Below are 14,713 nucleotides of genomic sequence, written 5' to 3' on the forward strand. Positions count from 1 at the left end.
ATTTCAGCAAATCAAATTCAATAATATATAAAAAGGATAATGCATCATGACCAAGTGGGGAATAGCCCATAAATATAACCTCTGTTTAACACTAGAAAATCAACATAATTTACCATCTTCACAAACTAAAGATACACACATCTCAATACACAGAAAAGGATGTGACACAATTCAACAGCCGCCTGGTGAAACAATTCTCAGCAAACTAGGAATAGAAGGGAACTTCCTAAACCTGAAAAAGAACATCTATGAAAAGCCTAAAGATAACATCATACTCACTGATGAAAAGCTGAGTGTTAAGAGCAAGAGCACAGCAAGGCTGCCCAATTTCACCTCTTCTGTTCAACGTTATATTAGAGGTTTTAGCCAGTGCAATAAGAAAAAGAAAAGCACGCAGACTAGAAAGGAAGAAGTAAAAGTGCATAGGTCATGCCCATCTACATAGAAAATCCAACAGAGAAATCTTTGTGATCTTGGGCTAGGCAAAAGTAAATTTAAAAACAGAATAGGGCTTCCCTGGTGGCGCAGTGGTTGAGAGTCCGCCTGCCGATGCAGGGGACACGGGTTCGGGCCCCGGTCCTGGAAGATCCCACATGCCACAGAGCGGCTGGGCCCGTGAGCCATGGCCGCTGAGCCTGCGCATCCGGAGCCTGTGCTCCGCAACGGGAGAGGCCACGGCGGTGGGAGGCCCGCGTACCGCAAAAAAAAAAAAAAGAATAAAATTAAACAATTGAACTCTATCAAAATTAAAAACTTCTGCTTTTCCAAAGGCACTGTTAAAAGAATGAAAAAACAAGCCATAGACTAGGAAAAAATACATGTAATCATCAATATGATAAAGATCTTATACCAAAATATACTAAAAAATTCTCAAAACTCAGTAATAAGAAAACAATCCAATTTTAAAATGGGCAAAATTTAACTTCAATAAAGAAGATACACAGATAGCAAATAAACACATAAATAGATCTCAACATCATTAGACATCACGAAAATGCCAATTAAACCACAATGAGATCCGACAACACATCTATTAGAATGGCTAAAATTCAAAATACTGGCCATACCAAGTGTTGACAAAGATGTGGAGGAATTGGAAATCTCATTCATTGCTGATGGGAATGTAAGATAGTACAACTACTTTAGGGAAACGGCAGTTTCTTTAAAAATTAAACATACACCCTAAGATCTAGCCATTCCACTTGCAAAATATTTACATAAGAGAAAAAAGAACATCTGTTATGCAAAACTTGTCTTAAGAATATTCATACCAACTTAATTTGTAATAGACAAAAACCGGAAACAATCTGTCCTATCAACAGATGAATGGATAAACAAATTGTAGCACATCCGTACAGTAGAGCGCTACTCAGCAATAAAAAGGAGCTCCTTGCGACAACATGGCTAAATTTCAAAATAATTATGCTGCATAAATTTTATTTATATAAAATTCTAGAGAAGAAAAATGAGCCTATAGCTGAGCAATCTCATTCCAGAAATCTTTACTCCATATATACTAACATGAGGGCATGAAAATATGTGTACAAGAGTGTTTATTACATCATTTTTGAAAAGTTGAAAAATTAAAAACAACCAGGATTTCTATTAATGGGGAAACTGTATATTTATACAATGGATAACTGCTCTCAAGTGTTAAAATGAATGAGGCAAATTTTATGTGTAATGCTTTGAAAAAGTTCTCCACGATATGTTGTTAAGTTAAAAAAAAACACATTATAAAATATAAAAAGTAAAGCCCATTTTCACTAAAATGATATGATTATATTGTATGCTTACTGTCTACTTATAAATATGTGTATGTGTCTATAAATTCTGGAAGGATATACACTAATATCCTGACAGTGATGATCTCTCTGTGTCAAGTGGGGGGAAAATAGTTAGGTGACACCTTATGCATTAAGACAGAAGAAAAATCCCTAGGATCATGTGTGTTTTTAGTTTCCCTTTTTATGCTTTTTTATATTTTCCAGGTTTTTCACAATTAACATTTAAAAGAAATCTGCACCTTTATTAATTACAAGAGGATAAATGGTAATTTTACTGTGCAGAAAATCTGACAGTCGTTTTAATCAAGTGATCAAATTAACTTCACCACAAGTCACTTCACCAGTAATGGGACAAAGAGACATCGTGTGCCTTTTAATACAATGTGCTGAGAAGGATATGACATTCCTTCCATGGTATTCCTATCAAAAATGCATGACCCGGATTTGATCACAAGGAAACATCAAACTCAAATTGAGGAGCATTCTACAAAATAAATGGTTAGATCTCTACAACTGTCACAGTCGTGGAAGATAAAGACTTAGGAACAGTTTCAGATGAAAGGAAACTCAGGGGACAGGAACCCTGCACACAGTCTGTAGTCCTGGGTTAGATCCTTCCAGAAAGAGGACGCTAGTGGGTTAAGTGTAAAAACTTGAATACCGTCTGTACATTCGCTAATGGTATTGTATTGTTAATTTGTGGGTTTTGTTTATTGTTCTGGTTCTGAGGGTATGGACGATGTTAACATTTGGGGAATCTAAGAAAATGCTAGGCAGGAATTCTATGAAATATTTTTGCAACAATTTTGTAAGTCTGAAATTATTTCAAAATTTAAAAGTTGAGAAATAAATGTAATTGGAAAACCAATCAACAAAAAATCTATTCTTCAAAGATTTGTATCAAGTATTTCTCTAGTTCAGTGAAAATAATAATATGAATTTTAAAGTAAGGCAAAGCTGAAATGGAGGGCTTCCCTGGTGACACAGTGGTTGAGAGTCCGCCTGCTGATGCAGGGAGCACAGGTTCGTGCACCAGTCTGGGAGGATCCCACATGCCGCGGAGCAGATGGGCCCATGAGCCATGGTCGCTGAGCCTGCGCGTCCGGAGCCTGTGCTCCGCAACGGGAGAGGCCACAACAGTGAGAGGCCCGTGTACCGCAAAAAAAAAAAAAAAAAAAAAGTCCATATTTCCTAAAGCAATCTATAGGTTCAATGCAATCCCTATCAAAATTACAACGGCATTTTTCACAGAAATAGAACAAACAATACTAGAATTTGTGTGGAATTACGAAAGACCCCAAATAGTCAAAGCAATCTTGAGAAAGAAGAACAAAGCTGGAGGACTCACACTCCCTGATTTCAAACTATATTACAAAGCTATTGTAATAAAAACAGTATGGTACTGGCATAAAAAGACACATAGATCAATGGAGCAGAGTAGAAAGCCCAGAAATAAACCCACACATATATGGTCAATTAATTTACGACACAGGAGCCAAGAATATATGATGGGGAAATAACAGTCTCTTTAATAAATGGTGTTGGAAAAACTGAACAGCTGCATGCAAAAAAATGAAACTGGACCTCTATCTTACACCATACCCTCAACTTAACTAGAAATGAATTAAACAAATATAAGACCTAAAACCATAAAACTCCTGGAAGAAAAGATAGGCAGTAAGCTCCTTAACATCAGTCTTGATTTATTTGGATCTGACACCAAAAGCAAAGGCAACAAAAGCAAAAATAAATAAGTGGGACTACATCAAACTATAAAGCTTCTGCACAGCAAAGGAAACCTTCAACAAAATGAAAAGTCAACCTACTGAATGGGAGAAAATATTTGCAAATCATATATCTGATAAGGGGTTAATACCTAACATATGTAAAGAACTCATACAACTCAATATTGAAAAAAACAAACCAATCTGATTAAAAAATGGGCAGAGGATCTGAATAGACATCTTTTCCAAAGATGACATACAGATGGGCAACAGGCACATGAAAAGATGCTCAGCATCACTAATCATCAGGGAAATGCAAATCAAACCCACAATAAGATATCAATTCACACCTGTTTGAATGGCTCTTATCAAAAAGACAAGAAGTAACAAGAGTTGGTGAGGATGTGGAGAAAAGGGAACCCTTGTGTGCCTTTGGTAGGAATGTAAATTGGTGCAGCCACTATGGAAAACCAGTATGGAAGTTCCTCAAAAAATTAAAAATAGAACTGCCATATGACCCAGCAATTCCAATTCTGGGTATTTACCTGAAGAAAACAAAAGCACTAACTCAAAAAGATACATGCACCCCCCATGTTCACATTACAGCATTATTTACAAGCCAAGACATGGGAGCAACCTAAGTGTCCATGGGTGGATGAATAAAGAAAAGGTAATATATATCTATATAGCTATACTATATGTTATATATCTACATCTATATCTATATATATAATTCAGCCATAAAAAAGGAGGAAATCTTGCCATTTGCAATAACATGAATGGATCTTGAGGGCATTATGCTAGTGAAACAAGTCAGAGAAAGACAAATACCATATGCTCTCACATGTAGAATCTCAAACAAACAAAACACAACCCGCCTCCCCCCCCCCCAAAAAAAAAAACAAGCTCAAGATACAGAGAACAGATTGGTGGTCACCAGAGGCAGGGGGCGGGTGAAATGGGTGAAGGAGGTCAAAACGTACAAACTTCCAGTTATAAAATAAATGTCACAGGGATGTAATGTATAGCATGGTGACTGTAGTTAATAATACTGTATTGCATATTTGAAAGTTACTAAGAAAGATCTTAAACGTTCTCATCACAAGAAAAAAATCTTTTTTGTATCTATGTATAGGGACCGATGTTAACTAGACTTACTGTAATGATCATTTTGCAACATATACAAATATCAAATCATTATGTTGTATATCTGAAACTATGTAATATGTAAAAAAATATATAAGGAGGAACATACATTTTATTCCTGGTGTCTGGCACATCTCTGTAGTTGCCCAAGTTTTTACTGATAATGGAATTAAATCCATATTTTGAATATCCATGAATAAGTTCTGGGTCCAAATACTTATAATCCTTACCTGCAAGAAAAGGTATTAGTCACATAAGGATAGGTTTACTACCATCACGTTGATAAAGGACAATAACAACCATATCCTGAATTCACTCCTTTTATAACATGTCAGAGTAGTTTCCCTGGAACCGAAACTACTCCCAGATGACAAGGTTAAAATCAAAGTATTCACAGAAATCAAAGCAGATTCCTTAGCAAAGTATGAACAACAAGCTACTCTAGAGTCATTCAGTTTCTCCAGAGAAGGAAGTGCTCAGCCTCCTTGGTCCCATCATGATTTGCAACTGTCATGTGAAATTATATTAACTGAGGGATCTAGGGAAGGTGGGAGAATGGGAGCTGAAGCCCCTCTCCCAAAACTCCGTTTGAGAGAATAATACAAGATGACAGAGGATAACCCAAACCTATCAGTCATAGCAATAAATGAAGTTGGCATAGATTTCCTGTTAAAAGATAAAAAACTCTTAGATGGTAATAAAAAACGAAATGTAACCATAAACGATAAATAAGATGAACTAACATGGTTAAAAGCGAGAGAACGGTCAAAGACTACAGGAGTCAAAATCATTTTTAAAGCATAGAATTCACGGGAAGGACAATCCAGGTCATTTATACTCACAATAAGTCACAGTAAAGGTTTAATAGTAAAGAGCTTGTAGACATCAAATAATGCTGCAACAGGGCTTCCCTGGTGGCGCAGTGGTTGAGAGTCCGCCTGCCGATGCAGGGGACACGGGTTCGTGCCCTGGTCCGGGAAGATCCCACATGCCGCGGAGCGGCTGTGCTGTGAGCCATGGCCGCTGAGCCTGCGCGTCCGGAGCCTGTTGCTCCGCAACGGGAGAGGCCACAGCGGTGAGAGGCCCGCGTACCCCCCCAAAAACCCCCCCCCAAAAAAACAAAAAAACAACAACAACAAAAAAATAATGCTGCAACAAAATACTTAAAGAAAAATTGTTCAAAATATCAATATATGTTGCCACAAACGAACGGTAATGGAAGTTTTTCAGAACAACTCTGAATCAGACAAAAAGTTAGAAACTTGAATAACGTAATTAGTTAAGTTTCCTTAGTAGATTTTAGGTTGTGCTTTGTTTTTGAGAGAATAAACTTTCTTTTCCAATGGCCGAAGGGTGTTTTCCAAAACTGGTATAAATTCTATACTGGATATAAAGAGGATTCCCATCAAAAAGTGACCCCATTTCCCCTCGGTCTTCTTTCTTACACCTAAAAACTCCTTGGCTCTGAAAGGCGAGTGTAAGGAGGCAGGTTGCCTGGGAGCCCCAGGACAGGGGCAAGGACATGGTGGGCTCCTGATTTCTTTGTTGCCTCCGGTAAATCCCAGACAGGGGGCTGTCAAAGGCTGCAGGTGGAACCACTAATGGGCACAGACAAAACAAGCGCCAGGATAAGCCTGTTCCTCCAGCCACAAGGCCAGGAAAAAGGACAACTAACCACAGAAACCCTCTGGCAGCACCCACTCTAGTCCAATCAAGCACCAACGGGAGAACCACACCGCCCCCTGTTGGCTCCAGTGGGGAGAGCAAGGAGCGCATCCACCTCTACTCCAAGGGAACAAGGGGCCGTGCTCCTCTCCCCTCAGCATAACCTAGCCTTCCATCCCCCTTCCTGGCAGAAGAAGGCAGTGTTCTGATTACCTGTCTGGATGGTGTGGGTGGGCTGAGCAGGGAGCTGGTCTTCCAGAAGCCTGCCTGGTAGAAGCAGGTGGTGCTCTGATTCTCCCTAAGGTAGTGTCTTGTCAGTGGCGTGCTGAGCCTCCAGTCCCACCTGGCAGCAGCAAGGCTTAACGACATGGTGCAAGGTGAGGCTAGTCACTACGCCATGTACCCACTGCCCCTCATATCCATGGGGGCCCGGGGAGAGCTGAACCTCCACCCTCAATGGCAGCAGGTTGTGCAAAGCAGGATAGTTGATACTCTGCTTACCCCATCTCCTGACCCTGGCATCAGGGAGGCCCACTGGGGAGCTGAACTCAGAGACAACAATGTCATGCAAATCAGCGCCCATTTCCCCAATGGGGCTGCTGAACGTCCCCTCCACCATCCACAGCGTGGCAGTGCCCACGCTCCACGGTTGCCAGGGTGGAGTCGGCAGGCCCAGAAGGTAGCAAACACACCCACCCACCTGGTCCTTGTGCTGCATCTTAACAGAGGTCGGCCTAACAAAGAAGCTTAAACAGGACCCAGAGTTTCATAATCTCCAAAATGTCCAGGATACAATCAAAAATCTCTCGTACAAAGAACCAGGGAGATCTCAAATTGAATAGGAAAAGACAATTGACAGATGTCAATACCAAGATGAATCAGAGGTCAGAATGATCTCAGATCCTAAAGCAGCCATCATAAAAATGCTCAGAAACAGAAAAAGGGGAAATCTCAGCAAAGAAATAGAAGTTATAAAAAAGAACCAAATGGAAATTATAGAACTAAAAATAACCTAATAAAAACTCGCTAGATGGGCTTAATATTAAGTAGAATAGTGGTAACAGAATCCACCTACTCTGAGCAATGGAGAAAATAGACTAAAAAAAAAAATGAAGAGAGTCTCAGGGACCCGTGAACTAACAACAAAAGAGCTAATATTCGTATTATTGGAGTCTCAGAAGGATAGGAGAGTGAGGAATGAAAAAGTACTCCGCAACGGGAGAGGCCACAACAGTGAGAGGCCCGTGTACCACAAAAAAAATAAAAAATAAAAAAAAAAATAATAGTAGAAAAGTTCACGAATTTGGTGAAAGATGGACATCTACAGCTTCAAGAGGCTGAGGAAACTCCCAAGTAGGATACACCAAAGAAATCCATGCCACATCATAATTAAGCTTCTGAAAACTCCAGACGAAAGAAAACCCTCAAAAGCTGCAGACGGAAAGGAGGCAGTACTCACAGAGGAGAGATCTGAATGTCTGTGGATTTCTCGTCTGAATCGTGGAGGACAGAAGGAAGTGAGAAAACATTTTCGAGTGCTGAACAGAAAGAACTATCATCAGCAAAGCCTAGGTCAGCAAAAATATCCTTCGGGAATCATGAGAAAAATAAAGATACGTTCAGATGAAGAAACACTAAGAATTTGTGACTAGCAAACCCACCCTCAAAGAATCGAAAAAGAAAGTTCTGTAAACCAAAAAAGGAAAATCATAGCAGATGAAGGGTTGCAACCTCAGAAAAGAAAAAAGAACATCCAAAAGGGTAAAAAATATACTAGCCTGTGCTCGTGAGTTTCTTAAGTCTCATTCAGTGATTGGAGCAGACACTACAACACCATCTGATGTGGTGATCCATGTACACGGAGGAAATGCTGAAGACAATCGTATTTTAAAATGGAGGATGCTAATGGACTTTGCTTTTTACGCTTTACTGGAAGTGGCAAAACATTGATTCAAGGAGACCTCAGTGAGTTACATACGTATCATGTTAATACCTAGAGCAACCACGAACAGAGCTACACGAAGCAATACATTAAAAGAATACTGGAAGTAAATCAAGACGGGATTCTGACACATGTTCAGGTAACTCACAATAAGGTAAGAAAAGAGAACAGAAGAATGAGAAATGGAAGAAGCAAACAAAAAAATAATAAAATGGCTGACTTAAACCTTAACGTATGAAAAATTATATTAAATGCAAATGATCTAAATATATCAGTTAAAGACATAGACTGTCAGAGTGCATTAAAAAATATGCTCTGGGCTTCGCTGGTGGCGCAGTGGTTGAGAGTCCGCCTGCCAATGCGGGGGACACGGGTTCGTGCCCCGGTCTGGGAAGATCCCACATGCCGTGAAGCGGCTGGGCCCGTGAGCCATGGCCGCTGAGCCTGCGTGTCCGGAGCCTGTGCTCCGCAACCAGAGAGGCCACAACAGTGAGAGGCCCATGTACCGCAGAAAAAAAAAAAAATATTCTAACAATATGCTGTCTACAAGAAACTCCCCTCGATGTGATGTAGGTGGATTGAAAGTAAAAGGATAGAAAAAGATACATCTTGCAAATAATTTTAAAAGCAGGACTAACTACATTAATGTCAGATAAAATAGACTTTAGAACAAAGAAAATTACTAGAGACAAAGAGAGACAGTATATACTGATAAAAGATCAGCCTACCAGTAATATATGATGATCCTAAATAGAAACATACCAAAAAAGAGTCTCAAAATACATGAAACAAAAACGCATAGGGTTGAAAGGAGAAACAGACAGACCCATGATTATAATTGAGCTCTTCAACACCCACTCTTAGCAGTTGTCAGAACTACTAGCCAAAAACTCAGCAAGGATACATAAGAATTGAACAATACAACCAATCAACCGGATATGACTGAGATTACATATACATAAAACACTTCCCCTAACAATACTGGAATACACATTTTTTTTCAAAGTATCCATGGAGCATTCACCAAGATAGGCCATATCCTGGATCATAAAACAAACCTCAAAAAAACCCTAAAAGAATCGGAATCATAGCGTATATTTTGTGACTACGGCGGAATCAAACTGGATGTCAATTATAGAAAGACAGAACATTATTCAAAACACTTGGAAATTAAACAGTCTATTTCCAAATAATCCAAGAAGAAAGTCTCAAAGGGAATATAAAAATACATAGAATGGAATGAAAATGAAAATTCAACATATTAAAATATGTGGGATGCAGGTAAAGCAATATTATTAAGATATTAATTCTCCCCAGACTGATCTATAGACTCAATTCAATTCCATTCAAAATACCAGCAGGCTTTTTTGTAGAAATTGACAAGCTGTTTCTAAAATATATACGGACAAGCAAAAGACCTAGAGTAACCAAAACAATTTCTAAAAAGAATGAGAATAGCGTTCAGAAACAGATCCAACAAAAATGGCCAATTGATTTTTTAAAAATAAATATATTTATTTTAGGCTGCATTGGGTCTTCTTTGCTGTGCGTGGGCTTTCTCTAGTTGGGGTGAGTGGGGGCTACTCTTGGTTGCGGTGCGCGGACTTCTCATTGCGGTGGCTTCTCTCTTTGCGGAGCATGGGCTCTAGGCGCACGGGCTTCAGTAGTTGTGGCACGCAGGCGCAGTAGTTGTGGCTCACGGGCTCTAGAGTGCAGGCGCAGTAGCCGTGGCACACGGCTTAATTGCTCCGCAGCATGTGGGATCTTCCCGGACCAGGGTTCGAATGTATGTCCCCTGCACTGGCAGGCGGATTCTTAACCAGTGTGCCACCAGGGAAGCCCTGGCCAATTTATTTTTGATAAAGGAACCAAGATGGCAAAAGGAAAGTTTTTCAACAAATGGTGTTGGATCCATATGGAAAAATGAACTATGATCCTTACCTCACAGCATCACAGAAATTAATTCAAAATGGAGTTAATGTAAAACCTAAAATTTTAAAATTTCTATAAAAAAAAGACGATAGAAGGAAATATTTGTGAACTTGAGGTAGGCAAAGATTTCTTAGATAAAACATAAAAAACATAAACCACACAAGAAAATGTGATAAATTGACCACAGAAATTTAAAATCTTGCTTCTTGAATGAAACCACTCAGAGGAGAATGAAGATGCCCGGCATGGTGACTCTAGTCAGCACACTGTTTTATATACTTGCAAGTTGCTAAGAGAGTATACCTTAAGTTACCTCTTGAAGTACTGAGATAACTTTTATCCTTTCCAAAGAAAATGTAATGAATAATAATGGTGAATTATGTGATTATAAATAATCTTGTTTTCAACTGTAGAAATTAGAAAACATTCTCCTCTTGGAATATAAGAATAAATTGTATATTAACAGTAAAAAAAGAAAAACAAGAAAAAAGTTATCATCACAAGAAAAAAAATGGTAACTATGTGTGATAACGTATATTAATTAAATTTATTGTGGTAACCATTTTGCAATATATACATATATAAAAATCATTGTGTTGTACACCTAAAATGAATACAATGATATATATCAATTATATCTCAATTAAAAAAAAGAGAGAATGAAAAGACAAGGCACAGACTTGTGCAAAATATTTGCAACTCACAAATCAAAGGATTTGATACCAGAATATATTTTAAAAGTCTTAGAAATCAGAAGACAGACATCCCAATTTAAAAAGGGACAGAAGACTTGGGAGAGACACTTAACAAAAGGAGATGTACGTGGGGCCATTAAGCACATGAAAAGGTGTTCAAAATCCTTAGTTGTGGGGAAATGCACATTAAGGCCACAATGATACCATTACTCACCCATTAGAATGGTTAAAATCTAAAAATCTGACCATGTCAAGTGTTGGCCAAACCTGGAGAAAATGCAATTCTCATCCACTGCTGAAGGAAATATAAAATGGCACCCTTCCTTTGGAAACCGGTTTGTCATTTTCTTTACAGTTAAGCATACAGCTACCATATGACCCATCCATCCCATACCTAGGTATTTACCTGAGAGAAACAAAATATGCTTATACAAAGACTTACATGTTAATACCCATAGTGGCATTGCAATTCATTCCAGAATAGCTACAAATATATTAAAAATACATACTATGGGTCTTCCCTGGTGGCGCAGTGGTGAAGAATCCACCTGCCAATGCAGGGGACACGGGTTCAAGCCCTGGTCCGGGAAGATCCCACATGCCGCGGAGCAACTAAGCCCGTGTGCCACAACTACTGAGCCTGAACTCTAGAGCCTGTGAGCCACAACTACTGCAGCCCACGTGGCACAACTACTGAGCCCACGTGGCACAACTACTGAGCCCACGTGGCACAACTACTGAAGCCCGCGTGCCTAGAGCTCGTGCTCTGCAACAAGAGAAGCCACCGCAATGAGAAGCCTGCGCACCACAATGAAGAGTAGCCCCCACTCGCCACAACTAGAGAAAGCCCGTGCACAGCAACAAGCAACAAAGACCCAACGCAGCCTAAATAAATAAATAAATTTATGTTTAAAAAGACATACTGTATTTTTCTTAAAGAAAATACATAAAAGAAATGAGGAAGATCTCTAAGGAGGAGGAAGAATTGGGGTGAAGTTTTTACTGTACCTATTAAAATTTATTTCTTTGAAACACAGAAAGCTATCTGAAACAGATACAGCAAACTACATAAAAATTGTTAAATTTAGGTGGTAAATACATACAAGCCTGTTTTATTATTTTCTCTGTGTGTATGTGTGTGTGTGTGTGTATGAATATATATGAATATATCTGAGAAATATTTCATAATTTAAAATTGAATTGCTCTAAAAAAGGACATTCTCTCACTCTTCCCAGTTATTAAATTTATGGTATATTTTCCCCTTAAAATGGATAACAGAGGAAATCAAAATACTTACCTAATTTTAAAAATGACTTCTGTTCTGTAGTTTCATCTTCATTAGGCCTTTTGACTCTTACATAAGGTCTTGGTATTTGCACTGAGCCATGTGTAGTTTGCAATTTCTTCCCAAGGGACCAAATTAATGGCTTTCCTTTCTCCTGGATCTTCTTCTCCTCATTCTTCACAGGATTACGGTGAAAATAAATACTAAAGATGGCTGTCCAGATCCCAAGTGTCAAGGATCCATAGAGTAAACATTGAATTATAACATTCCTCATTGTAAACCTAGCATTTTTGAAGGTCCATTTTAACATTTCCTAAACCAGAAGGATTTAAGAGAAGCTGTATTAGCTATTTTGATGGTTTAGAGATCATCGACTTGGCTTAAATTCAATTTACAGTGCTTTAAAAACAGGATTATTTTGATATCAGCGCTTATCATATACTTTGATACGAGAAAGTGTATCCTTTAAAAAAACTCTTAAAACTGATATTCGTCAGATTTCTTAACATGAAAATGTATAACGTGCTTATAAAACATACACTATCATTTAAAGTCATTGACCCAGACTCCTGAGATCAAACTAAAGCAAACAATGTGAAAGAAGGGTTTCTCATCCCTTCCACCTTCTCGACGCATCTAGGAGTGATGGCACAGGTCTCTGTTTTAAAAAGCTGATTTGACACTAATCAGACTGTTAGAAATGTAAAAACATGCACTATCCCATGGTGGAAAGAAAGTGGGCAGTGAGAAGTGCGGACCCCCCTGATGGGACTGTGAAATGGTACAGCCACTCTGCAATCTCTGCAGGTTGCATCTATACATAGGGAATGTGGAAGTAGTTCCCTCCCTAGAAATACACCCCAAAGAGACTCTCGCCAGGAGACATGTACAAGAACATTTACTGGAGTCATGTTTGTGGTAGAAAGTAGATACAACTCTAGTTTCCCTCAACAGAAGAACTGATAAACTGAGGCTGTTCATTCAGCATTGGAAATGAACCTACTGGAGCGACACGGATTAATAGCGTAAAATCTAAAAAACATAATGTTGCACAAAAGACAAGTAGGGTATGATGTTACCTATATAAATTTGGAAAACACGAAAAGCAGTGCAATTGTTTATGCGTACGCTTGAGGGTAGCAAATGTTAGGGGAAAATACCATGCGTGTGCACGGTCTACACAAATATAGGAAAAATACAGGATAGTGATAACCTCTGTGTGGGAGGGCGTCAGGAGGAGGATAAAGAGCTCGGACTGTGTCCTTAATGCTTTTTATTTTGGTCGTGGGTTGTGGGATCTTAGTTCCCCGACCAGGGATTGAACCTGGGCCCTCGGCAGTGAAAGTGAGGAGTAGTAACCACTGGACCGCCAGGGAATTCCCCTTAATGCTTACTTTTTAAAAGTTCTGAAGCAAATATGGCAAAATGAGGAGGTTTGATAAAGCTTGATGATGTGCACACAGAGTGTTCCTGACATTCCTCTCTGTAGTTCTCCTATGTTTGAAATATTTCATAATTTATCCAAAAAGAAAGTCTTGAGAGGCTTCCTTTAAAGTTGATAGATTGAATATGTGTGTCTGTGTCCTCTCCCTCCTGACTCAACTGTGAACAAAAATGAAGCTGAAAGCTCTCCTGGGAAAAGAGTGGTAGAGAGAAAAATGCACGGTGATGTCAGTACAGGTTTGGAAGACACACTATTGGCCGTGTGACCATGACTTGCAAGGACGGAGGGAGTCACGGGTGGGCGGAGCGAGGACTCTGAGACAGATTCGCGTCTAGCAGACCCCAGGGCAGCTCAGGGTTTGGAGGCCCAGGCTTGTCCGGGGGCAGGAGGGGAGGCTTTGGAAAAGGTCACATGCTTCCATGCAGAACAGTCGGCTCTGGACACCCCTCCCTGCACAGAAAAGTCAGACAAGAGTCTGGCAATTTCTTCTCTGGAGAAATGGGACTGCAGAGGCTCAGCCTCCACAGAAGGAAGCTTGAGGCTGAGGTCAGGGGAGTCACCTGGCTCTCTTTCCCGCTTCACGCACAGGATCCCAGCAGCCAGGCTGCTCAACCTGAGGTAGGAGAGGGGAGAATTATTCTGTGATGAGAAGACAGGCCCCAGAGAAAAGCCCCCCTCACAGTGAAGCGTAAGGGGTGCCCAAGAAAGCAGCCGACCCCCCACGTGTCACTGTGAAGACAGGACACCTGTGGGAGGGGGTGAGCCCAACACCCAGAGGTTCCCGACAGCGTGTTACAGTCTCACTTTTCCGCTGGAATGGAATGCTGTTATGGACTGAATTGTGTCTCCCTAAATTCATGTGTTGAAGTCCTAACTCCCAACGTGACGGTATTTGGAGATGGGGTCTTTAGTAATGAAGTTTAAATGAAGTCATTAGGGTGGGCCCTGATCCAATAGGACTGGTGTCCTTATAAGAAGGGGAAGAAACACCAAGGGTGCAGGCACAGAGGAAAGGTCATTTGAGGACACAGTGAGAAGCTGGCCGTCTGCAAGCCAAGGAGAGAGGCTTCAGAAGACACCAACCCTGCTGAC

The 14,713-nt window shown here is 39.9% G+C and overlaps 1 protein-coding gene across 4 annotated transcripts in view; it reads right to left on the reverse strand.

Moving 5' to 3' along the window:
• Window positions 1–14,713, reverse strand: part of GALNTL5 (polypeptide N-acetylgalactosaminyltransferase like 5) — a 127,144-nt gene that overhangs the window by 56,908 nt on the left and 55,523 nt on the right. For 2 of the 4 annotated variants that reach the window (XM_070046283.1, XM_070046282.1), the window contains one exon: window positions 4,767–4,887. The exons of 1 other annotated variant lie outside the window; for it this stretch is intronic. In XM_070046283.1, coding sequence (XP_069902384.1) covers window positions 4,767–4,768 — 2 coding nt within the window. In that variant the 5' untranslated portion in view covers window positions 4,769–4,887. Of the gene's footprint in view, window positions 1–4,766; window positions 4,888–12,189; window positions 12,491–14,713 lie in introns of all 4 variants that reach the window. One more of the 4 variants, XM_060305092.2, reaches the window with a different exon arrangement.

The sequence above is a fragment of the Globicephala melas genome, chromosome 9, assembly GCF_963455315.2.
Source record: "Globicephala melas chromosome 9, mGloMel1.2, whole genome shotgun sequence".
In the NCBI taxonomy this organism is placed as follows: Eukaryota; Metazoa; Chordata; class Mammalia; order Artiodactyla; family Delphinidae; genus Globicephala; species Globicephala melas.